Source organism: Mastomys coucha, unplaced genomic scaffold (genome assembly GCF_008632895.1).
Source record: "Mastomys coucha isolate ucsf_1 unplaced genomic scaffold, UCSF_Mcou_1 pScaffold16, whole genome shotgun sequence".
NCBI lineage: Eukaryota > Metazoa > Chordata > Mammalia > Rodentia > Muridae > Mastomys > Mastomys coucha.
Window position 1 is genome coordinate 93217123 of NW_022196898.1, and position 25686 is coordinate 93242808.

The following is a 25686-nucleotide window of genomic DNA, read 5'->3' on the forward strand; positions in this document are numbered from 1 at the left end:
AAAACAAAAAGAAAGGAAGGAAGGAAGGAAGGAAGGAAGGAAGGAAGGAAGGAAGGAAGGAAGGAAGGAAGATCTGATTGAAACTGGCTGAGAACACAAAAGAAAGAAAGAAAGAAAGAAAGAAAGAAAGAAAGAAAGAAAGAAAGAAAGAAAGAAAGAAAGAAAGGAGTGAGGAAGGGAGAGAGGGAGGAAGGAAGGAAGGAAGAAAGAAAGAAAGAAAGAAAGAAAGAAAGAAAGAAAGAAAGAAAGAAAGAAAGAAAGAAAGGAAGGAAGGAAGGAAGGAAGATCTGATCGAAACTGGCTGAGAACACCAAAAAGTATCACCAAGATATTCATCTGGATTCCCCTCATCTTCCCAGTCTTTGCGTTTGCATTGGAAGAACTCAACAAGACATAGAGTATAATGTGGGAGATAGGCAGAGTTCAGTAGAGTAGGACATGCTTTCAAAGGTGAAAGCAGGCAATAGTTAGAGAAGCCTGGATCAGCACTGTAGACTTTCTGTTACTTCCTGAAATGTCTCTAGAACTATCAGTCATCTTTTCCTGGGGCAGGAGGGCATTGACCTGTTTAGACTTGTTTTGACTGATGTATAAGAAAGAGGAAGAAGTTGTATGTGGTTGTTCTTTATAGGAAAATATCTGGTTGGCAGTGTCTTATAAACTACTCCTGGAGGGGCCATAGTTATCATTAATGACTTTCTCGGAATTTGTGGACGTCATGTCTCCTTCCAGAGCCAGAGATGATACAGGTCCCATTCTTCTAACAGTAATCAAAGTTCTATTTTCCCAATCCTTTGTTTTGCAAGCTACTTCAAGAAAGGGGGTCCAGTCTCAGTGCCCTTCTAACATACTGTATCTAAGTAGCTATTGAACAGTAACACACTTCATAGTGTGTGTGTGTGCACATGTATGTGTGTTATATCCTTAAATGAAATCATCCACGTGGAAAGATCTCAGCAGCTCAGCTAACAATCCCAAGATGCTCCAATACTCACATGGAGAAGGAAGGGCAAAGAACACATTATTGAACCTATACTGATCTGTCTCAAGGTACTAGAAGTTAGGTTGATTTGAATAAATTCTTTTTTTTTTTTTTTTTTTTTTTTTTTTTTGAGACAGGGTTTCTCTGTGTAGCTCTGGCTGTCCGTGGAACTCACTCTGTAGACCAGGCTGGCCTCGAACTCAGAAATCCGCCTGCCTCTGCCTCCCAAGTGTTGGGATTAAGGGTGTGCACCACCACCGCCCAGCTGAATAAATTCTTAAAGATACAACAGCAAATCTGATCCCAGAAACACTAGTTTCTCTACTTTCTCTCCCACGGTTCTAACATTCCTTTTAGTCCATGGCCAACTTCCACCTTCTCCCTGACTCCCTTACTGTATCATGTAGGGAATCATGTAGGACCAGCTAACTGCCAGCCATGCGTAACTCCTACCAGTACCTTCTAGAAGAATATCTGCCTTTTCACTGGGCAGAGAACTCCCTGCACTGTGCTTAGAATGCCTGATCACACACATAATAGAGCAAAATGAGCCAGCTCCAAAAGCACATTCTCCACACCTCTGTTTATACATTCACAGGCCAAACAGCAAGGTATCTCCATTACAGAGTGGGAGGAGTCGTGGCCTAGAGGTCCGATTTAATGTGAAACTTTAGATTTAAAGTTTAAGAAAAATGCAACTCAAGTTTTAGGACAAAAGCCAGGGCTCTATCAGCCTCAAGAAGCTAGGTCTGTCACCTATCCTGATAGGCCATTTAAAGAGGCGATAATAAGAAGAAACAGGGATTTAGTAGATATGGCCACTCTGAGAAGAAAAACAAATAAAAAGGGAGCTGGTGACCCCAAGTCCATGTATGGGGGACTCATGTGAGATTTAGGTTTAAATGGGGGTCAAGAACAAGAAGCACATACATGAGTACCCTGCCTTGATCTAAGTGTGTTCAGCAGTGTTAATCTAAGTATGGGCTTATTGAGTGTCTGTACTCCAACTCAGCAAGATGATCCAAGCAAGCCCTTGGTTTCCAGGACAAGGTGGTCCTCGGGAAATAGTTACTGCCATTCCGGGGACAGCCTACATAGCTTCATGGAGAGTTGCCCTCATCTGAGGGATGCTCTGAAGTGTTCTTCTTCTCTTGCAATCCAAGAGAAGTGGCTGCAAGGCTAAGACAATGAGATCTGTGTGCCTCCACCCTAGGAAGGATGAGTAGCATGCTGACCTACAGGGATTACTCAAAGTGACAGACAAAGACGCTGGCCTTTTCCCCTGCATTTAGTTCATGTTGGCAGCTGAATGTGTCCCCGGAGGCTGTTTGAACCCTTGGTTGTTCGCTCATAGTGCTATTATTGGAGATTGTGGAACTGTTAGGAGGTAAAATGTGGCTGAAGAGTTGGGCTGTGGTGAGGTAGGAGCTGGCTGTTCTCAGCTCCCCGGCTGCTTCCTGGCTACCAAGATGGGAGGGGTCCTAGCCACGGTCCTGCCACCACAAACTCCAATATGCCTTCTCCCCACCCCTGAGCCAAAATAAATCCTTCTTCTAAATAAATTGCTTTTCATCAAGCATTTGATCAAAACATTAGCTGCAAGAAAAGCAACTAATAAAGTCGTCTCGTTGGCCCACATGGAAGTATTGACTTTTAGCGAGAGCGATGGCTAAATGTGTGTTATAGAAATCCATCGGCAGGCATACACCTAGGTCCACCTCCTATAGCCCTGCTCCATCCTCCCTGTGCCCCACATCTCGCTCCCACAGGCTAGCTTGTTGGTTTTTAATGAAGACAGAAAAGTTAATTTTGTACCATCTCTTATTCTGTTCTTTTTTTGTTTTTAGTTCCATCTAAAATCAATCACTTTCCCCTCCATGAGCCTGGATTAATTACATGCTATCTGTCACAGGAGGACAGTTTTTAATATCTGCCCTCAGGAGAGACTTGCAATAACTCTAACTTAATCTACTTGGTGTAGCATTCAATCCTCCAGTCAGCTGGGAAAAGAGAAAAGAAAAGGGACAAAGGGAAGGGAAGGAAATTGTAGAAAGGGGGGTCTGAGGGGGCGGGTAGGGCGGGAGGATGGATGAAGAAGTGACCTATATCAGTTACTGGTTTGTTGCTGTGATAAAATACCCTGGCCAAGACAACTTAGAGGAAGTGGTGTATTTGGGGTTAGAGTTGCAGAGGGATTAGTATCCACCCAGGGGAACAGGCACAGAAGCAAGCAGCAGGCATGGCGGCTGAAGCAGGAAGCTGAGAACTCACATTTTGAACAGCAAGCATGAAAGTGGATGGAGGTTTTACTCCCAAGGCCCCACCTCCTGAACCTCCCCAAAGTGTGCCATCAGCTGGAGACCAAGTATTCAAATATCTGAGTCTATGGAGAGCATTCTTATCCAAAAGACCCCTGGTTAAACTCTTAGCTAAAGCTCTCTGGAAACTAGTCAGTGGGGAATGTGCTCACCCAACCTAGAAAAACAAGACTGGACTGTTGATGGGCTTTGCCATCACCATCGTTGGGCCAGGCAGCACAAGGCTATTCCCAGTCTCCTCACCCTGAGCTACAGAGCAGTTATCTTCTCCAACACACAGTTAAAGTTTTCCTCCTTTTTATTGATAATTCTGTTCTTAGCAAGGTGTGGAAATATATCCTTGGATCCCAAGTTCAAAGTCAGCCTGGGCTCCGAAGTGAGGCCCTGTCTCTAAAGCCATAGAAATGGAAAAGTAGTTTGTTCTTTTGTATTATACCAAATTATTATTTTAAAAGTAGGATGAATTATGAGATCTCCACTCCATTTTTCATATCTTTGTCATGTAAACGAGCTGGAGTATAGCAAGAGGAATTCTAATAGGCTTGAAATTTTAAATTAAACAATCCAGGAATGCTTCAATGGAAACGTCCTTTCGGCTTCTGCTGTACCTCCTGAAATAAGAGTGTGCATGTAAGATTCCTAGAATGAAGACAAGGGCCGCTCCGTAACTCATTTGAATTGCATTGCATGTAGCTTGTTTCTCTCTGAATGACCAAGTGTGTAATACAGGTCACTCAGGCTGTGTTTCCTCTTGTTCTGACTCAGCTCCACCATTGAGTTTCAAGTCCAAATATCTCCATGTTATTTTAGAGGTGACCATATTTTAAAAACAATGAAGATGGAAAAACCCTGAATGTGTTTGGATCGTACATGTTTTTTTCACCATCTGGAATTTCCTTTAGGAACACTGCAACAATAGCAAAGCCAAAGAACGAGCAAGAATACAAACGTATCAACAGAGAGACTGAAGCACAAAACTAAAGACATTGTCTCCGCGCTTGTCCCATAGCGTTATAGATGGTAGCCAGCCACCAGCCTTCCACGAAGGATGCCAACAATCCCATTGCGGTTTAAAAAGACTTCTCATCTGGGCACAAGTTCCACGTATACTTATAAAACAGTAGCATCTTTCAGTCTACCGTGCCTGTATTAAGAAATTAAAACACTAAACAAACTGCCTCTCAGCTTATACCTCTTGGCGGCAGTTACTTTATCTGATAGTCATTCCCAGTGCTGTGTGCCAACGAGGCTGGGGTGGCCAAAATCAAATGCTTTGGCGAGATAAGGCAATAAATAATCTGAAGCTGTGAGGCCAGAACAGCCAAGGCAAGAAGGAGAAAAAAATGGGCAAGTGGGAGAAAGCGAACACTGAAGTTCGCATTGTTCTCTTCCGGGCTTTCAGGAACGTCGGGGGCGTGGGGAGAAGGAATGTTAAAGCACCGTTCGTTATACGCTGTATAGAACACTGTATAGAACACTATCAGAAGGGCTGTGCTGACTCTGTTGGATGCTGTGGGGGAATCCAGGTATGGCTCAGCGGTCAGGGACATGCCCTCACACAGGGCTTTGCAATCCAAGTCTCACAGAAAGAACAAGTCAGAAGTTACACCAAAAGAGCAGTTCCTAGTCAGAGAGATGGCTTACAAATCATCTGAAGGCCTTTCTGGAAACACATGGCTTTGGCCAGTCTCAGAAAATTCTGGGGACTTAGGTCTCGGAGAGATCCCAGCAGCCTCCACAGGAAACCAAGTTAAGAACTTTTGGTTCAAGGATATGAGCAGCTTCCTGTGCGCCTATCTTAGAATCCCAAAAGAAGGACTTTCTTGACTTTCTTGACCGAGGAGGCCAGTCCCCCATGGCTTCCATGGGTAAGATGGGTGTGAAAGACAGAACGCATCAGACGGAAGCCACAGAACTCTAGAAATCCTCAACTTAATTGCTGCCTAAAATCCAAAACGACCTGGACTTGAAATATAACACCTGACTAGGAAATCATTTAGACTCCAGCTCTCTATCCTGACATGCTGAAATTCCTTCTTAAAATATCCCATCTTTCCAAATCTCACGAATGTGATCATTTTCTGAGAAAAGGAAGCATGCCTGTGACTCACATTTCTATATTTCTGTGCCCCTCCCCAAACACACACACACACATACACACACCCACACATACACACACCACCTAACAGCAGGGCTCAAGCTTGATGTAATAAGTTTTTGTGGGAAAAGTGACATTTCAAGACACTCTGATAGAAAAGGAGAATTTTAAAAATGATCCTATGTTGATTTTTACTAAAACAGCATGGTTGCCCTCAGAGTCAAGCCAGCCATGAGAGCAAAGCAGAGAACCTAACATTTAAATTCATGGACTATCATCCTGGCTGTGCCTCCAGCTCTCCCCATGTGACCCCATGTCCTGTACTTCAGTCTATTCTTGGAAAAAAAAAAAAAAAGTTGAATCAGCCTCGCTAGGAAATTAGAGCATCATTCTCTCCTGCTAGGAACTCCATGATGGCCAGGCAAGGTAACTGCCATGTATTAAATGTGAGGGTGTGCAACTGAGCTGAATTACATGTGAAGGTGTACAACTGCCTAAGGAAAAATAGCACCCATGTAACAGTAAAGCAACCGATAAGGATTATTTCTAAGAAGGCCCACTGTCTCACCTCATGTGTCCTTCTAGGCCACAGGAATTGGGTCTTCTTCTTACCTACTGTAGTATAAACCATTTAAGCTCATCCCCGACTAGCTTCCACATAATGAGACTGGGACTGTGGTGATTTCACTTGGCTTTGACAATTCCTGGGGGGTGAACCGTAATCTATTTTTCTAACTGCTAGTCTGGCAGTGGTCATCCCCAGTGGTGTTCCCCAAATGCCTGCTGTTTTTCCTGGTCATGCACTCATGGTGACTCTCTTCTCATGGCACCTTCTCCTCTCTCCCTGTGGTCTCTCCTCTCTCTCCGCTTCTCCATCCCTCACCAGGTCACTCAAAACCCACCTACCTCTAATCCCTCCAGTAATTTGGCTATAGTCAATTTTATTTAACCAATAGTTTTAAATTAAGGAACTGGGTTTGCACAGCAAAAGCTTGTGACCATGAGAATTCACTCACTAGGCCTAGACCTTCTGGTATAGAGTTTAGCATTACAATACATAACAACAGACCAAAACTCGACTCGTACAGTCTGTAGAGAGCTGCAAAGTGTGTGTGTGTGTGTGTGTGTGTGTCTGTCTGTCTGTCTGTCTGTCTGTCTTTTTGGTCTTTTGAGACAGGACCTCGGTCTTCAGGTCAGGCTGGCAGTCTTTCTTCCTCAGCCTTGTTATGAGCCATCAGCCCAAAATGTCTTTAGGAGAAGGGTAAAATCAGAGTATGGTTCTAAAGAAAGATGCCATATAATAATGACTCAACAAAAATAATGATTAACCATCATAAATCTTGTTAGATGCCATCTTTCAGGAATGAATGAGAAGGGAGATAGTGAGAATGGGCACAGTGGTGAAGGGGAGAGGCCCGGGAGAGGGGTGGCTGAGGGAGAAGGAGAGGCCATGGAGAGGGATGGCTGAGGGAGGAGGAAAGGCCATGGAGAGGGATGGCTGAGGGAGGAAGAGAGGCCATGGAGAGGGATGGCTGAGGGAGGAAGAGAGGCCATGGAGAGGGGTGGCTGAGGGAGGAGGAGAGGCCATGGAGAGGGATGGCTGAGGGAGGAGGAGAGGCCATGGAGAGGGATGGCTGAGGGAGGAGGAGAGGCCATGGAGAGGGGAGGCTGAGGGAGTCTGAAGAGAAGACCAGTGCTGAGCTAACTGATGTGAGGAAACCACCAGGATGGGCTGGCTTTGGGGGAACTGGAAGACTGCAGGCCTTCCCAGTCCTCCAAGGCCTCCAAAGGAACAAACCATCAGAAATCACTAGGCAAAATATGCTGCTGCATTGCCCTGACCTAGATTCATGCTTTGGGAACTGAGCGGTACTCAGACACATCCAGAGGACAGCTGCTGTGGAGGGCAGCCAGCGTCTAAGCCTGTAAGACACTAACAGGGCTGGCTTCCACTTCAGTTTCCATTGGCAGCAACCGGGGTCAGCGTTTGTCCAATTGTGGCGTCTCTGCCCTCACCGTTTTCTATCTTTTTTCAGTTTGCATTTACCCAGAGTCAGCCATTCCCCACCTCCCCCAAAAAATCACTCTGCGTATCTTCTACCCTTGCCAGCCTCCAGTTTGTTTTCTTGACCTAATTGATTTGGCAAGAGATTAAAAAATAATAGAAAGTACAGCGCCTGCATCATGAACTACACTAGTACATCACAGTGTGGCCCCTGTGACACACACCCCCCACCCCCCTCACCCCACCCCACCCCACCCTCCCCAGTGTTCACTGATCCTCTGGCCACACCAGCAGCAGCACCTCTGCTGTCGAAGGGATTAGGAAATGTGTCAGTTGAGTTGGAAGGAGGGAGGTTGAGTTTTGGGTTACTGATCCTCTGAGGAAGTCACATGTGTTAAATGCCTTTGGTGTTGATGGGTGCCCTGTTTCTTGGCTGAACATGAGTAAAGCATGTGGTTAAATGCAGACGCTAAGGGGGGGCGTGGGGGGTGTTTCGACTGTGAGCTCTTCTCCAGTCCCTGTGGAGGACCACCTCCCATCGCCGCTGCCACACTCCTACAAAACACTCCACGGCTCTCAGTAATCATTTCTTTCTCTTATTGTCATCTTTCAACATGGCATGTTAGTCTGGCAATCTTTAAGGATATTTCTAAGCCTTGTTTCTGTGTTCCGGACCCAGGGTGGTTGAACTGTGTAGAATTCCTGTATTTCTTACAGCAATGTCTCAAGGTACTGAAGATAGCTTTGAGCTATGCTTTAATCCCAACATTCTGGAGACAGAGTTCAAGGCCAACCTGGTCTACAGATTGAGTTCCAGGGCAGTCAAGGCAACATAGAGAAACCCTGTCTTGAAAAAAAAAAAAAAGAAAAAGAAAAGAGGCAGGGGTTGCATTGGAGATCAGTCCCTGTCTTAGTCAGGGTTTCTATTCCTGCACAAACATCATGACCAAGAAACAAGTTGGGGAGGAAAGGGTTTATTTAGCTTACTTCCACATGGCTGTTCATCACCAAAGGAAGTCAGGACTGGAACTCAAGCAGGTCAGGAAGCAGGAGCGGATGCAGAGGCCATGGAGAGATGTTTCTTACTGGCTTGCTTCTCCTGGCTTGCTCAGCCTGCTCTTTTATAGAGCCCAAGACCTCCAGCCCAGAGATGGCACCACCCACAAGGGGCAATTGAGAAAATGCCCTACAGCTGGATCTCATGGAGGCACTTCCCCAACTGAAACTCCCTTCTCTGTGATAACTCCAGCCTGTGTCAAATTGGCACACAAACCAGCCAGTACAGTCCCCATATCTTTCGTGCAGTAGGACCAACTTCAAAGCTGTGACCACATACATACCCTGAAGTGACTCACAGATACAGAGATCAAAATCAAATAAGTCAGAATTAAATGAAGGTGCTGTAGTAATTACAAATTCTTTCTGTCTTCCAGTCATTTGTTTCATGCTAGACCTCACTTTCTGGATCACTGGCTGTGTCTAGGGTTCACCAAATGCTAGCTCCTGCTTGAGCCTTTGCGGCAACAGGAGAAGAGCGTTTCTACAGGAAACTGCTACATCGTTGAGCAGAAAGTGCCGCCTAAAGCCATGGAGGGATGTCACACTGAGAGCAGTGTGGTTCTCAGCCTTCTGATGCTGTGGCCCTTTAATACAGTTCCTCGTGCTATGGAGACACACGCCCCCAGCATAAAATTATTTTGTTGCTACTTCATAACTAATTTTGCTACTGTTATGAATAAAAATGTAAATATCTGATATGCAGGATATCTGATATGTGACTCTTGAAGGGGTCGAGACCCACAGGTTGAGAACCAAGGCCCTAGAACAATACTTCTAGACATTCCTAGATGGAACCCTAGTGGTGTTGCTCCTGTTAACCACTCTAACTGGAAAGGGACCTGGGAGAATAGAGCTAATAAATGAGGCAGCTAGAGCCTCTTGCCATAGCTGACTTTATTCAGAGCATCAGACAATTAATGCTCTGAAGGTTGAGATGAGTCATGTGAGGAAGGTGTACAAACGCAAGGGCAAGCTGCACACGGCACATAGTGCACATAAACAAATGACAGTATCCAGTCCTAATGAATAACCAGAGGTAAACTCGCTCCTCTTGACTACACCTGGGAGAGGCAGGAAAGCATAACCCAAGAACAGTTCTGTGGTTTTGAAGAAACTGAAGTCACAAGGCTTCTGCCTTGTTTTCTTGGAGTCTTCCCAAAAGCGCTCAGAAAGTCCCTCGAAGGACTCCATTTTTGGACCACGTTCTGACTCTTCCCCAGATTAAAGAAACAGACATACTTATGAAGTCTCTTCTCTGAAATGCCCTGATTTTTGTTTGTTTTTGGTGTTTCTAAACAGGAAATGCTGTTATCCATCTGCACCTGTCTCAGGGTTGATAGCATTTGCATATTAACATATGTGACTGTGCGTTGAGTTCTTATTCCCCTTGTCTTTCTTAGGCATGGAGGCAGACCCTCGCCTTAAAGAAAGTCTGTCTTCCTCTCCAGCTCTGGAGTCCTGCAGACTGAAAACAGGCTGACCCCGAGTTACCAGCAGGAGTAGTGTAGGGGGAAGGAAACCCAAATACCTCTTCGAATAGGAGGTTGGTCCCATCCCTGGAATTTGTCAGGGAGGACTTGAGGGCCTAGGGACTGCATCCAGAGCTGACTGACATCAGGGATTCCCTGGCTGGCCAGCGTGATTACACAGAAGGGTAAGCGCAGGTGCCAGCTGAGGCCCTTCTGTGCACCTTACTGCGGCCTTAGCTCTGAGTTAGGGTCTTCCAGGGAGCTGCAGAAGACTTGGGGTGGGGGGAGTGGGGAATTTAGGAGTTGGCAAAATACTGAAGTGGACTCTTAAAGGTCATGCTTTATTTAACAAATATAGATTAAACGCCCACCACACCACGTGTCAGGCATTACCACAGAGCTCTATCTGAAAAGCCACCCTGGGGCTTTCAGGGAAGAGGCAAAAATCAAAGTATTTGTAGCACAAGACTGCAGGTGTAGCTCAGTGGTAAAATGGTCTTTTAATGGGTGAGGCCCTGGGTTCAATTCTCAACACACACACTTATACACTCACACACACACTGATTAACACACATACACACGCTCATACATGTTCAAAATCAACTCATACCCATATACAAACACGAAAGCATAGTGAGAATTAATTTGTCTCCCAAAAATGTCGAGAAAAAGTATTCTATATAGTTTTGTAATTTAAAAAGCACAATTTAAAAGAACTGTTTGAAATTATATGATCATACTTCACCCCATTTTGCAAAAAATAACTATAAAAATACATAAAGTCTCCAAAGTGTCAAGTTGAAATACAAGGGAAAAGCGATGTAAAGAAGGGAGGAGCCAAGTTAAAGAAGTCAGTCCAGGGGTCTTTCTTCATTTTTGGTGACAGAACAAAGGGTTTTGAGCATCCAGTCACTCAGCACAAATGAAGAAACACTTCATTTTGCATATTTGAAAGCTCTAAGGAGTCGTGGCTCCCATTTCATAAATCCAATTTATCATCTGCCTTCCAGTAATATAATACCTCATCCCACCAGTACATTTCCTAAACTGGTTGAACATTAGTCCCCAGAAACAATCTGTTCAGAGGAAGTGAAATTTCTGTAAACCAGATTTCAAAACTGAAATTATTATGGTGTTGATAGAAAGTTGAGATCAACGTGTAGCAGCCTTTCAGGCCACTATACTATGCAGTATACTATACAGTAGGCCACTTATACTAACATCAACTTATAGTAGCCATCAAGAGTAGGCCACCTACATGGACATCCAGAAACTGAGTCTCATAAAACTGCAGGGTCTCATGAAGAGGGCATTGGCTTGCTGATGAGGGCTCCGACTAGCCTCTGAGAGCTGACTATAAAACTTGGGGAAATTTTACAAGTTGGCTGTTAAACATAACCGCTGTTAACTATTAATTTTGTAGCTGGATATAGTGGTGTACACCTGGAATCCCAGCGTGTGAAACAAAAGGATTTTAACTCAGAGTCTAGCCAGGGCTACCTATGTTAGCATTGTCTCAAAAAAAAAAAAAAAGAATTAAAGTTTTGAGAGATGGCTCAGCCAGGGGTTAAGAGCACTGGTTGCTCTTTCAGAGGACCCAGGTTCAGTTCCCAGCACCTGCATGGCAACTCATAACTACCCGTAACTCCAGCCCAGGGGATCTGATGCCCTTTTCTGGCCTTCACAAACACCAGGCACATACATGGTACGCAAACATACATACAGGACACCCACACATTTTTTTAAAATTAAATTTTTATACTTAGAATTAAACAAATTATAAACAAAGGTAGGAAATATTCAAACCGTCTAGCTTCCTGGCTGCATTCCTGTAGCTTGCCTTTGGCTGTTCTTGAGGTTATTGGTGTATGTTGACTGTGTGACAGTGATGTCATGGGGGTAGCTCATGACTGATGGGAGAGAAGGGGAAGGTCTTCATTGGGATCAGGATTTGACTTGTTTTCTAGACCACCGAGACCAGGCCTCCTGAGCCTTTCTACCCATGACTTGCCATCTGACGAGTTTTTACACAGCCATGGGTATATAGGCATATACAAATTCAACATTTACTGATAACAATTTTTTAAAAAATATGAAAAGTTCTTTTCATATGTGATATATGTATTTTACCACTAATTAAGGGTCAAAGTAATTTTGCACTCTGACAAAATGGGCATGCCCATTTGTCTAACATAATGCAAATCAAAGCTAAAATAATTCAATACTTAACATTCTGCAAACTGGTAAAAAGCCATCGTTTTCTGTAACGAAGCCTTCATGTTCCTAGAAGAGCAGAAAACGTTCATCGTTTTCTGTAACGAAGCCTTCATGTTCCTAGAAGAGCAGAAAACGTTGTGTGCAGAGTAGAGATCGCAGTTGATAGTACACAGTTGATGCAGCTCTAGGCTGAGGAGTTAAGGGCCACCTCCATAGGCAGTGTGTGCTCTGACAGCCTGTGTGGTGTAGGGCTCACATTTTTGTGTTCTAATTCAAGTCTACAGTGAAGTCACGTAATACAGTGTGGGCAGGCATTGCCAGAAACACCTTGGACACATCACATTTGATTTTGGATTGATTTTTAGCTGCAACACTTTTGGAAACCTTTCACTTTTGCTAAATATTAAATGACCTTCCCGCCTCCATTACCCCATGTGGTGTCAAACCTTCAATTTAAGAGCCTGTGGTCTAAATGTAAAGATGGAGGAAATCTGACCATGGCAGGTTAAACTTAAAAGTGTGTTAATGCCGGGGAGGTTATAAATGGCTATAGCACCAGCTCCTGTACAAGCCTGGCTCAGCCGCATAGCCAGACCCCATTTCAAGGGGAGAAAGGAGAACTGAAGAATATGTTAAGTGTTTAGCCATAACATGGAGGGAGAAATGATGAGATGCTCTTCCAGTATTCAAACGATTGTGCAGTTCATCAGCACACTCCCATCACCCCAAGCAAAATTCCAATAAATGTCTTCTCTGTATTACACATTAGCATAAACAGAACAGCCAACCAGCAGCTACATAGACACAATGCTAATCTGTCACTTCTTCAGACACATTAGCTCCGAAAATTCAACAAAAAGGATCTATGAGAATCAATCACAAAATTAAATTTCTGGCGGAGAGCATCGGAAGCTTTAATATTGCTTATAAGCTGTATGCTGCTCATCCTTAGAGCAAACATGGATACAATACTTCCAAAGATACGGGGGCTAAGCAAGTACTTTGAATCTTTTCCTAGCTGCTGGGGTCAGCATTAGTTACACCAGGTTATACAATTGGGAATCACATTGGTGATTTTCTTTACCATGAACCAGAAAACAATAATTAGAATGCTTTCTGTGGGCACAAACTCATCCCTGTCCTCCAAATAAGCCTTCCATGGCCAGGCAGGCTAAACTGCCAATAGTGGATCACAGTGGCCAAATTCATCTGGGATGTCACTGTAAATAGGGTTTGGCTCCTCGCCATTTCTGACCTTGGCGCCTGCTCCTCTCTGCTCTAGAGATCATAATACCCTTCACTCATCCCCGCTCCCTTCCAAAGGCTCTGCTCTCTCTTTTACTTAAAAACAAAATAATTTCAAATAAACCAAACCGTGTAAGGCCAGACACAAACTCAGATGACTTCAAAGACCAGACCCTGTATGGAATCCATTTGCACACAAACCTTCTACAAATATACAAATGCCAAGAAAACTCTATAAGAAAACGTATCCCACCACAAGCTGCCAGTGAATGAACTGTGAGTCTAGTCTTTCAGGTGATAAGATGGTAGTTTGGCGTGCCAGGATGAGGGTAGGCATGGGAAGTCAGACCCAGCTAGGCTTGAAGCCTAGATTGCCTGTCTAAATGAGTGAGTGACCCTGGACATATTAGCGAATTTCTCTGCATTTGCCTTACTTTCACATAAAGAAAGAGATGACATCATTGCATACACAGGGTCACTGTGAGAAGCGAATTGAGAAGAGGAAAAGAATACACACACCCACAAGCACACGTTGAATGCTTTCCATTCTCTCTGAACAAGAAAGATGCTTAAAGATCAGCTGCCTCCAAAACCCAAGAGATTAAATCTTTGATGGTGGGATTTAGGTTACTGGGACAGTTAATCTTGTCAACCTAGTAGGGTTTAGAATCACCATGGAAACGTATCTCTGGATGAGTCTATAAGAGTGCTTCCAGAAAGATTTAACAGGGCAGGAAGACACACCCTGAATGTGGGAGGCACTGTCTGATGGGATCAGATCTCAGACTGTATGCAAAGGAGACTGCGACTGACCTCCCCCTGCTGCCCGGCTTTGAGGAAGAATGGGACTAAGCACCAGCACTCACCTCTCTCTGCTGCCTGGTTACAACTGAGCAGAGCTGTACTTTGCCTTCTGTGCCTTGGTTGACTGATCCCTTAAGCTGTGAGCCAAAATCCAACCCTTCCTTTCTGTCAGTTGCTTTGTCTGAGCCCATGAGAGCAGAGAGGAGGGGCTACTTTCCACATCTTAGAAGCTTCGTTTCACAATGGGCCACAGGTAAGGCAGAACTGTTAGACATGCTGAAACCACGATTGTGAAGGTATAGCCCTACATGAGACGCTTGCTCCTATCACCGCCCCCACCAAGGTTCTGAAACAATGAAGAGGAAGCAGAGAGACTATAAGGAGGACCAGTGCTGTGGAATGCTACCTTCTGGACAAGGAGCTACAGCTGCCTGTAGGAGCTCAAGCCAGCCTCTGTCCAGCATAGGTGGGGAGACTTCCTGGATCCCACCACTGCCTGAGGAGTCATTGACAGTGGATGGCTGCTGCAGAGTGCAGAGTCATTTTTTCGTTGAGAATGTGGCCACTGGGAGGTATCCCATGATCCAGTGGATGAGTGGCCCCACACTCTTGCCCATTTGAGTAGCACCAATTGGATTTGGTGGGTTCTATTTTTTTGAAAGAAAAGGAGGAGGAAGAAATAAAATTGGAAGAGGAGCATATTGGGAAAAAAAGTAGAAGAGGAGTGTGGAGATGAATGTAACCAAAATACATCTTATAGTTAATATGAAATCTTCAAAGAATAAGTAAAAATACTATTTTTTAAAAATGCACATCTGGGAGCTGGAGAGATGGATCCGAAGTTGAGAGCACTGACTATTCTTCCAGAGGTCCTGAGTTCAAGTCCCAACAACTACATGGTGGCTCACAACCATCTGTAATGGGATGAGAAACCCTCTTCTGGTGTGTCTAAGAGAGAATGACAGTGTACTATATACATTAAATAAATAAATAAATAAAACAATATATCTGAAGCCAGGTGGTGGTGGTACATGTCCTTAATCCCAGCACTTGGGAGGCAGAGGCAAGCTGATGTCTGAGTTTGGGGCCAGGTTAGCCTGCAAGGTGAGTTCCAGACCTGCCAGGACTACACAGAGATTCCCTTACTCAAAACATTAAAACAAAATAAAATAACACACATCCAAGCCAAGCATGGTGTCACACACCTTTATTCCCAGCACTTGTGTGACACCGTGAATAGAACAGCCAGAGCTATGAGAGGAGACAAACAAACATGCCACACAGCTACAGACAAGAGATGGAGCTTCGTGGTAGAGAGCTTGCTCTGGTTTTAATCTTCAGTACAATCATTTACTTAATTAGAGACGTCGCTCTCAGGATGTGTTCATTCTAAGCCCATCTGTGAGAGCCCATGAAATGTGAGGCCATGTTAGCGATTTATAATATTATCCAGTTATACTGGCTAAGCCCTAGAAGAACTGCCAAGACATGGAGCCTGCCATATATTGCCAGGCTTTCAATAAACTCCTGACACATGATAAATCAATAAAGAGTTATTTCAGCTACCTAGTAGCAATGAAAAGTGATTGTGTGTTGGGTCCTGCATCCCTCGGTGGAGTCTATAATTAGTTGCTTTTAATATTGATTTTATTTTACTGTGTTAAGATGGGCACATATATAGCATGGGAAGATCAATTATGAGCAAGCCAAAAATGTGCTTAGAATATTTCCTAACCATCTTTAAATGCCTTCTTTATCTCTTTGCCTCGGTATTTGACCAATTAAGCCTTAAGTTGTTCTGTCCAACCATACAGCCGAGGATTTTTTTTTTAATGTAATTGCTGTAATACAAAGAAGGCATGAGTAAGAAGCAGAAGAATGGGGCTGCCTTCCAATCCTTTCAATGAGAAAATTCCCAGAAATGTGGGAAACTGCCGGAAATGCCTGGTTAATGTGACTGGTTGTGTATATTGTGTCAGGATGAAAGCCAGCCTGTTCCCACTAGTTCCCACTGCTTTGTAGCCACTCCACTCTGGGGAGCCAGGCCAGTCTCTCCAAGACAGCAGCTTTGAGAGAGACCCAAGGATGCTGCTGTGGCCCCAGCGATGCCCAAAGCCCCTTTCTCTCTAGGACTGTGTGCCTTCTAGGTTAAGAAGGTGCCCATGATAAGCAAGGTAGGCTCTACCCTTCCCACGCTTGGCATCACTTTAATTACAGATTGTCACCTTCTTGAGGCAGCACTTAGAATATCCTTGTGTCTGTCTATTAGCCACCTCACAAGGTCATTGTGGCTAGCCCCAAGGGGGCACCCTGTGAAGTCTGTTGAGTTGGCCCAGACATCAATAGCTTCCAGTCCCAATTATCACCATTCTGATTTGATTACTCAAAGGAGAATAATAATTCCACTGACAAAAGTCAGAAACAACATTTGGAATGCAGCCTGCCTCTGCAAATCTTCCCCCCACAGGCTGGATAGCGTGGTATTAGGCGGATTTTTCCCAGCTGAGCCCGAGGCCTCTAGGGATACAGAGGAATCCGCTCCGGCAGGAATGTGGTGACGCGCAGCGCGCAGCGAGAGAGAGTTTAGGTGCTTTCTGCTTCCGTTTTGGTGCTGGGTGCTATGACAAGCAGGAAGTTCAGTCCTTACTTCTGCACACTTTACCAAGAACTCTGGAACAAAGCCACTTCCTCTATCCTTCTTCAGAAAGAGAAAATGCTGGAACTCAAGCCCAGCAGTCACATTCTCGGGATACTTAGGACCTTGTTCATCTTCCGCAAGACTCCAAGCATCCAAGAAGGGGAGAGAAAACCCATGGATTACCCTCACCTCTGCTTGTTCTCTGGGCCCTTTGAAGTGTTGCCCTGCCAGGGTGCCCAGTGTAAGTTCATCCTTTTGGTAAAACACACACACTCTAACAAATGCACACACAAATACACATACACGCTTGTTGGACTGTAAAAGGCAGTCTGTGTTCTGGTTTGGGGAGGCTTATTCCAGAGACCCAGTAGAAAATTCTCCAAGGGACAGAACAATGAGCTACACCCCCAGACATTAGGCACCTGACACCTCGAGGCCTCCATTATCCTGTAGATCAGTTGTGTAGACAGTGCCCCAAGCTCCTAGCCTTCTGGCTGGACTCCACCCCCACACAGCCAGGTATGACCCGCCCCCCAGTTACCTGGGAACAGCAAGGTAGCCCAGCCCACTATAAAAGAAACAGCTTGGCTCCTCTCTCTCCTAAGCTCTCTCTTACTCTCACCTCTCCCCTTCCTCTACCCCTTCTCTCCACAGGGCCTGGCCGGTCTCTACCTCCCTCTCTCTCTCTCTCTCTCTCTCTCTCTCTCTCTCTCTCTCTCTCTCTCTCTCTCTCTCCTACAATAAAGCACCAAAAACCATGGACTGCCTCCTTTCATCTAGACTCACTATGTTGTTACAATGGAATGGGCCTTCCCCTAAAGAGCTGCTACATCTAATCTCCCACAGAAAAGCCTCCCAGGGTTTCCAGCCGCCAGCCAAACCAAGGACTCTCACCCGAGTGAGAACCACCCAGCACCTTCTCTCCCTGCTCCCCTTTTTTTCCTTTCAGCCCCAGGACCACTGCCGCCCTGGGGTCCCCACCTGTTCTCAGCTCTTCTGTGGTGTCCAGCCATGTCCTATGAGGCCCAGGGACCCTGGACTCCTCCCTCCCACCCCGGCAGACTAGAGTCCATGGCTTCCCACAGCCAGATGCCCAGCAGTCTCCCACGTCTGCCTGTCCAGGGTCTCTGAGCTCTGGCGGGACACGGGTCTCTCCCACCCCTTTATTTCCCCACCACCTGAAGCCCTACACACACTCACACATATGCACACATACATACACACCACATGTACATATGCCCGAATACACACACAAATACACATGTGCGCAGGTGTGCACACACACAGGCACACACCGTGAAGTGCCTTGATCCCTGCACTTTTCTCTCTCCTCTGAACAACAAATTCACTGTATTGTGTGTGTGTGTGTGTGTGTGTGTGTGTGTGTGTGTGTGTGTATGGCAAATCATCTCATCAGTCAATAACAGCACACAGGCAATAAAAATAAATACTCTGGACAGGAAAGGGGAACCTGGTCCTCAGCTAGTATGGCAGAAATTCTGCATGTCTGGAATAAGCAAGCCCCTTTGTCTTTTCTATAAAAAAACAAGGATTGTTTGTTTATTATCTACAGTCTCTGTTTTGAAATTCTCTAGGGAGGGAGAGAGGCAGGGAGGAAGAAAAAAAGAGAGAGAGAGGCCACCCCAGATATAGGAAATTTTTGTTTTTTGAGTTGGACAGCATTGTTCACAGCTTCACGTGTGTATAGCCGGTTCATTATTAAAAGTCATTTCTTACAGCATGTTTTATAATTTGCCACAAAATGATAACAAGGAGGCTTGGATAAATTAATTGGAAGGGTTCTCCTGAGGTAGTACTGGTAATCTGTTAAGGCGTTTGTTTTAAGAGAAACTCTCAGTAGAATTTATCAGTAAATTGCTTCATGTATCTTCAGCATTAAATTATTCCCCCATTGAGAAAATTATAATTCTTTTCTTCCCAGTAATGAAAGAAAAAAATGAAACCATCTTCAAACTATTCTAGCTTGGCTGCCAGCCCTTTTGTCAGTAATTTCTGGAATGCCCCCTCAGAAGCGCTAATAAATACAGCTCAGGAAAAGGTGATTAAGAAAAGGGTAAGGAAAAGCAGAGATTAGAATTTCAAATAAATGCCATCATCAACTGAAGAAAACTCAAGTAAAAGCTAAAGAAGGAGAGGATCTCTTGCCCTCTTGGAGGAAGTTGATGGGGGAGGGAGAGGAAGTCTGGTCTCTTATTGGTATGTTCTCAACTCCACTACCTTGGAGACCTAGTGTTCCCTCACTGGTAAACAAGGCATGGGCAGTGATGAAGGTCCTTCTGCCCGGATGTGAGTCAGATGGACAGGTGGGAGATCTAACCACCCTGCTCAAGTGGAGAGGAGATCCTAGTGAGACCTCAGCTTCATGGTCTAGCCATGAGACTTCTCTTACTGTGAGTCTTGTGTTTTCTTTTTCTGTGAATAGAGAATACACTAGGTCATCTATTTACCTAGACTTAAGCTACAAACCCAACCAGCTGTTGTCTGGTATTCAATAATGGTGGAAGGACTCTGCCTCAATGTATTGGGACCAGAAACTGCTCATGCTTCTCCTTAGTGCTTGGGGAATTAAGTCCGTGAGCATAATGGGTTTTATGTGTATGTAGGCTTGAATGGGAGCAGTGATCATCAATATGTCTTGAGGATCTCTTTTCGGCCATTCTGTCACTGGGCCTCTCTCTAGCAATCCTTGGTGCTACCTCAGCTCTGAAGGTTAAAAAAGAGTAAAGTGAGCTAAGAGAGATCCTTTTAGTAGGGCAGAAATGGTTTAAATCTCAAAATGGATCAAAGGCCTCAACGTAAAGCCTGCAACTTTGTAACTACTAGAAGAAATCATGGAGACACTTCAAATACAGATGCAGGCTAAGGAAAGTCATTGGCTCCTCAAAAAATAAAAAGACAGGAAGGTAGAAGGCAGACTAGTTGGGAAGAAAAAGGAGGTCAGGAGTGGAAAGAACAAGAGAAAGGAACTGGGGCGAGGTAAATGTGATCAAAATATGTTATGTACATGTACAGAAATGCCGAAATGAAATCCATTGTTGTATATGAATGTATGCTAGTAACACATTAAAATGGAAAGCTTGAGATTTGATAAGTATCTAATGTGCATCCCGGCCCCATTCTACTCGTACTGTAGTGTAACTACCTACTTTTAACTGTGACCTCTTGGAAATCTGGGCCTTGGCTTTGATGTACACAGAAGATCAGAGTGTATGTGCTTGTTCATGCTCATGGATGCCTCTTGCTGAGCATTCTGATGGCTATAATAATCTGTCTGTCCTAAGACCAAGGCAGCAGTGTTTTCTCAGCCAAGAATCTTATCAAACTTCCAGCCAGATTTCTGCACCTGACTGCTTTATGCACTACTGGTATGTCTTAGGAGCAGAAGCCAGAATACAGAGAAGTTTTAAACCTTAAAAACAGAGACAAACATGAGCTTTAAGAGAACGAGAACACTTATAAGATCACTGCTAGATCAGGCTTTTTTTCTTCTGGCTCTGAGTGAGTAGAGATGACCCCAGGAGCCTGAGCTGCAGGGCAATCTAAGGTAGTCTTTACATGTCTGTGTCCCACCCTACCACCTTCCTCCCCGTGAGTGTGGGAGCCTCCACTTCAGCCAGCTTTGTTTGTTTTTATAGATCATGCAGCAGATGAGTGACCATCGTTATGACAAGCTCACTGTGCCTGACGACATGGCCGCCAACTGTATATATCTAAATATCCCCAGCAAAGGGCATGTCTTGCTGCACCGAACCCCAGAAGAGTACCCAGAAAGTGCAAAGGTAAAAATACCATCTGTCCTGCGGCTAGTCTCTCTGGGGACCTTCTCATGATGGAATGGGAAAGGGGGCATCCTTTTGCCGTACAAATCAAAACACAGCAGAAAGGACCGCTGATAGCAAGAGAACCATTTATTGACTTTTTCTCTCTCATGCAGTTGGTCAGTCACACGCACACACAGGGGCTGGAGTGGTACGACCTGCTAGTTGGGATTTCTCACACGAGAACTCCAAGGGCTGTGGGGGTAGCTAATTGTCAGGATGCTGGCTTGCCAAGCACAAAGCCCTGAGTGGAATCCTCAGCACTGAACACTAGCGGGGTAGAGCTGCACAATTAGGAGTTCAAGGACCTCGGCTATACAGTAAAGCTCAAGGTCGGCCTGGGCTACACAACACTGTCTCCAAAAACTAAAAATGGAAAATAAAAGAACTCCTCCTCCATCTGTGCTCCAGCTCTTACTGTGCATTCTTCATGAGCTACCATGGGTACATCTCAGAGAAAGAGAGAGGGGGGGGTGGGGGAGAGGGAGGGAGGGACGGAGGGATGGAGGGAGGGAGGAAGAAAGAGAGGGGGGGAGAGGGAGAGGGGGAGAGAGAGAGTGTACATGCCAGTGCATTTGAAACCCTAAGGACAATATTGGATCTTTCCTCCAGTACCACCCACTTTTTGGTTTGGGGACAGGGTCTCTCCTAGACCTAGAATTTACCAGACACACTAGGCTGAGTCACCAGCAGCCCCAGGGATTACAACACAGGTCTCTACTGCCCTAGTGCTTGTGGTCACAAGTAGACATCACCACACCCAGCTTTTTCTACGTGAGCTCTTGGCCCAGAGCTCAGGTCCCTATGCCCACAAGGCAGTCGCTTTCCTCCTCAAATCCTTTCTCACACCCTAGCTCTGCTTTTTTGCACCAGCAGAACTGTATTAGACTAGGTTTGTTCTCTAATCATGGCTGCTCTGTTAGTACATGAAAAGGGAGCTTGGGGGAATGCAGAGGTAATTTTCTTCTCTTACCATAGTAGAAGTGTGAACCTGAGGAAAATGTAGGACTCCCAATCCTAAACAAAGACCACAGTAGCGCTTAGATGAGCAATGGATCGTACCCTCTTCTATGCCAGGGTTGTTAACAATGCAGGCTCCTGGGCCCCCAGCCTAGACTCTACAATATGAACAAGCCACAAGTCCACAGACCCCACTTTGAGGACTTCATGCCACTTGAGCCTCATTGATCACCTAGCAACGGACTATCATTAACTGCCTCTCAGTTCAGCCCTGTGTCCATCAACAGTAGAATAACATCAGTAATGCCCTTGTTCGCCAAGGGTCTTTCTGGGCCAGAAGCTGTGCTGGGCATTTCCTAAGCATTATCTTTAGTCCCTGTGACAGCCCTACAGTAGTATTCCAGCCTACCCGAGAAGTGAATGAGCTCAGAAGGACCATCCCTTCACTGAAATAGCTGTAGTAAGCTGCTTGGCCTGGATTCGGAGCCCAGCTCGCTCCTGCATGCCAACCAGTATGCTGAGTTTTAGGAACGCAGTGTTTCAGAAAGAATTGGGCCTGGTTGTTTTTAAGGAGCATTTTCAAGTAATTTTGTTTTTTAAAGTGTGTTTTTGATCACAAGGGGAAAAAAATCTGTGGACAGTTAATTGGATGTTTTGACACATACTTTCCATTACGGTTGAAAGATGCTATAAAATTCACACCTATAATTTAAACACAGTGTGACCAATAGCACACACTTAACTTACATTCTGTCTCATTTTTCTAGTAGAGTTGGTCGGGAAAGGAACATGAAAGTGTAGTTGGGCTGGGCAGTGGTGGCACACACCTTTAATCCCAGAACTTGGGAGGCAGAGGCAGGCGGATTTCTGAGTTTGAGGCCAGCCTGGTCTACAGAGTGAGTTCCAGGACAGCCAGGGTTACACAGAGAAACCCTATTTTGAAAAGAAAGAAAGAAAGAAAGAAAGAAAGAAAGAAAGAAAGAAAGAAAGAAAGAAAGAAAGAAAGAAAGAAAGAGAAAGAAAGAAAGAGATGTTAAAAGAAAGTGTAGTTGGGAGTGTATCACAGTGAAGGGATGGGTGGGGATGCTCAGACAAGCACACAGCCATGGAGCTTGCGTAGCACTGGATTCAGGAAGGACAGTGGCAGACAACTCCAGCAACAGTCACATTGGTGACTATCCTTCATTTGGAAGTTACAAAAGCACAGAACAAGAGGTCAACCACTGTGGCCAGCTCTGGGGTGGGTTTGTAGATGTGTGTGCCTTGGGCCTAGATGACTGAAAAGCATAGATATATGAACTGAATGAATTCTCAGTCTCGGAGGGTGATGAACTAGGCCAGGATGTAATGCACTCTCTCCTCCTCCTTCTTGACTCCCACTGTCCCACAGGTCTATGAGAAACTCAAGGACCATCTACTGATCCCTGTGAGCAATTCGGAGATGGAAAAGGTGGACGGCTTGCTCACCTGCAGCTCCGTTTTTATTAACAAGAAGACGGACTCCTGAGCGGGAGAGTCCCTCCCCCATGGCCAGCGAGTGGCCAAGGCCAGGCTGATGGCTCTGTACCCATTCCTCCTGTTTCCTTTGACAATCTACTGTGCCACTAACTCTTGTTTACAAGCAAAAGAAAAACTAATGCCAATTTTAATCACCTCATTTCCCACACCCTCCTTCTCCTCATGGTGGTACTTCCCTAACCTGTGCATTTGTTAAATGAATTAAGCAACCTAGGAAATACAGAACTAACGAATCATTGGGATGTGATGGATAGCGTGGAAGCCCTCACTTCAGTGTTTGTGTCCTTCGTGTGGGGATAGTTTAGCTGCAGGGCAATCCTGAAGACCGTCTTCCTGGCCAGCCAGATAAGCAAGGGGCTTTCTTCCTCTAGATCATGAATGGCATTTGGTTCCTGTGAAATTCCCTAGAACATGCATTTTTCCCATTCCCCTCTCTTCTCTCCTCTAAAAACCTTTCTTCCAGGTCTTTTTTGTGGCCTTCCCCGCTTCTTTCGTAATCGACTTGACCTTGGATTTACCCAAGCTCTTGTGCGCTGGATGCCTTCCCAAAGGTCCACGCCTCTCTGCCTCACAGCCACTTCTCCACCACCACCGTCAAATCAGAGTGTCTTTTTGGGGAACAGGAACCTCCCAGAGGCACATCCTGACAGGCTTTCCCATCGCCACACCTAGGAAGGTAAAGCCAGCCTCAGGTGGTTGATACAGGAACCTAGAAACACCCCATGGGTACATCTTAGAGAGACTGAGTCACACGCCGTGATTTCACCTCATGACTGATCCTGTAGCATGGAGGGAAGTCTTTCTCCACTCCACCGCCTCCCCGCTCTTCAGCTTCCTTCTGACTCACCTTGTATCTACCCTCTTAGAATCATCATGATCTTGAAAAAGTCATTTCCTTCAGAAGAGGCAGAGCATCTAAAAGGATTGTTGATGGTCTGGTGAGAGCCAGAGGGAGCTGCCTCCACCCAAGGCCTAGGAGCGCAATCAGGAAATGGTTCCTAAGGTCAATCTCAAACAATGTCTGAGTCTCCTGTGAAATATCCATGAATGTTTACTGTGGAATTCAACTGGAACTTCAAATTACGCAGCAGCTTTCAGCTGGTCTCACAGAGAGCAATACCACAGCGAAGGGAGGAAGCATTCCTTTTACAAAGCTGAATTAGGCCAGGGACATAGTACTTTACAAGGCACAGTGACCCAGCCAGGCACGTCATCAAACTTCTGGTCACTTCTACCTTTGCTGTATAGCCAGCAGTTTGTCATTCAATATTTAAAGTTGAGGAGACAAAGACTAGGTCAGCTCTCTCTCTCTCTCTCTCTCTCTCTCTCTCTCTCTCTCTCTCTCTCTCTCTCTCTCTCTCCTCACCTCTCTTTGTGATCTCTGTGCTTCTTAGAGTGCAAGGCAAGAGCGACTGGCCTTCACTGCATTCCCCTCAGCGGATAGAAGTGAGAAAATCAAGGTGTCCTTCTCCACACTTCTGCAGTCTCTCTAAGAAATCTCCATCTCTTCCTTCCTCCACCACTCTTCTGCAGTCTCTCTGAAGAAATCCCCATCTCTTCCTTGATGTCTAACTTTAGACTCATAGCACACCCTGTGAATAAACCATAGCGTGGTCACTATCATATGTCACAACGTATCATGGGTGAATGGTTAGGTCTTTTCCAGGGTGAATGAATGTGAGCCAGTTGCCTAAATTAATAAAGGAAAATTGTTCTCAGCAATTATGGTTGCCTTTGGGGGTGAAATTTGACCCTATACTAGCAAAAAAAAGAAAAATTTCTCCTTGCGAAATGTGACCATCTCAAAATCCACCACAGGGAGAATGGCCCACTGTACATGTACCAGCATGCAATTGTCACTGACATCCCTTCTCTCATCCTCTGTTACATTCAGTCAGTTACAAGTGAGTAGATCTTTCACAGTGCCAGTTTCTTCTACCAAAGGTGGTTTTCCAGTTCCCCTTTCCTTGTTTTTCCTGAGAAATTGACAAGAGCCACTGCCTCTTCCCCATCTTATTCTGCTCTTCAGACGCCCTGTGTGAAACACTCAAAACACATACAGCATTGCTCCTTCGATGTTCTTTCTCATCACATCACGTTACCTCTGAAGGGGAAGATGTCATCACCCGAGTTCCCCTCTCATCCGTTGTCTCACAAAGATGGGAAGACTAACGAAAATGGTCCTTGACATTATAACCACGTGAGGAGTTACATTTAACTAATATATAGGTTGAGTAAGAATGATCGGGCCCCATGTGAGTTGGTTTAGTGAAGAGATGAGCTAGAAGGATTGCATATTTAGCATTATGTCTTTAACTGGTGGGTTAAACGAATCGGCTGCAGATCTCTCTCCACAGTGTGTTCATTGCTCTAGAATGCTACTAGGAACCGAAGACGAAGGCTGTCACCTCTATCTAAGAAGGCTGTAGCCTCACAGTGTGGCCTGTGTAGGGTTGCATGTTACTCTCTAAGACACTAGAGAATTCAGACATAGCTTCTGTGTGGTGCTAGGTTTGTGCTTTTTTTTTTTTTTT

General features: G+C 45.1%; 1 protein-coding gene across 1 annotated transcript in view; it reads left to right on the forward strand.

Moving 5' to 3' along the window:
- Ddah1 (dimethylarginine dimethylaminohydrolase 1) overlaps nucleotides 1-24871 on the forward strand; it is a 133192-nt gene extending 108321 nt beyond the window's left edge. Inside the window, exons 5-6 of the mRNA XM_031375753.1 lie at nucleotides 20492-20635; nucleotides 23025-24871. Of these exons, the coding sequence (XP_031231613.1) occupies nucleotides 20492-20635; nucleotides 23025-23141 (261 nt within the window). The 3' untranslated portion in view covers nucleotides 23142-24871. The remainder of the gene's footprint in view (nucleotides 1-20491; nucleotides 20636-23024) is intronic.
- Nucleotides 24872-25686: the final 815 nt, after the last annotated feature.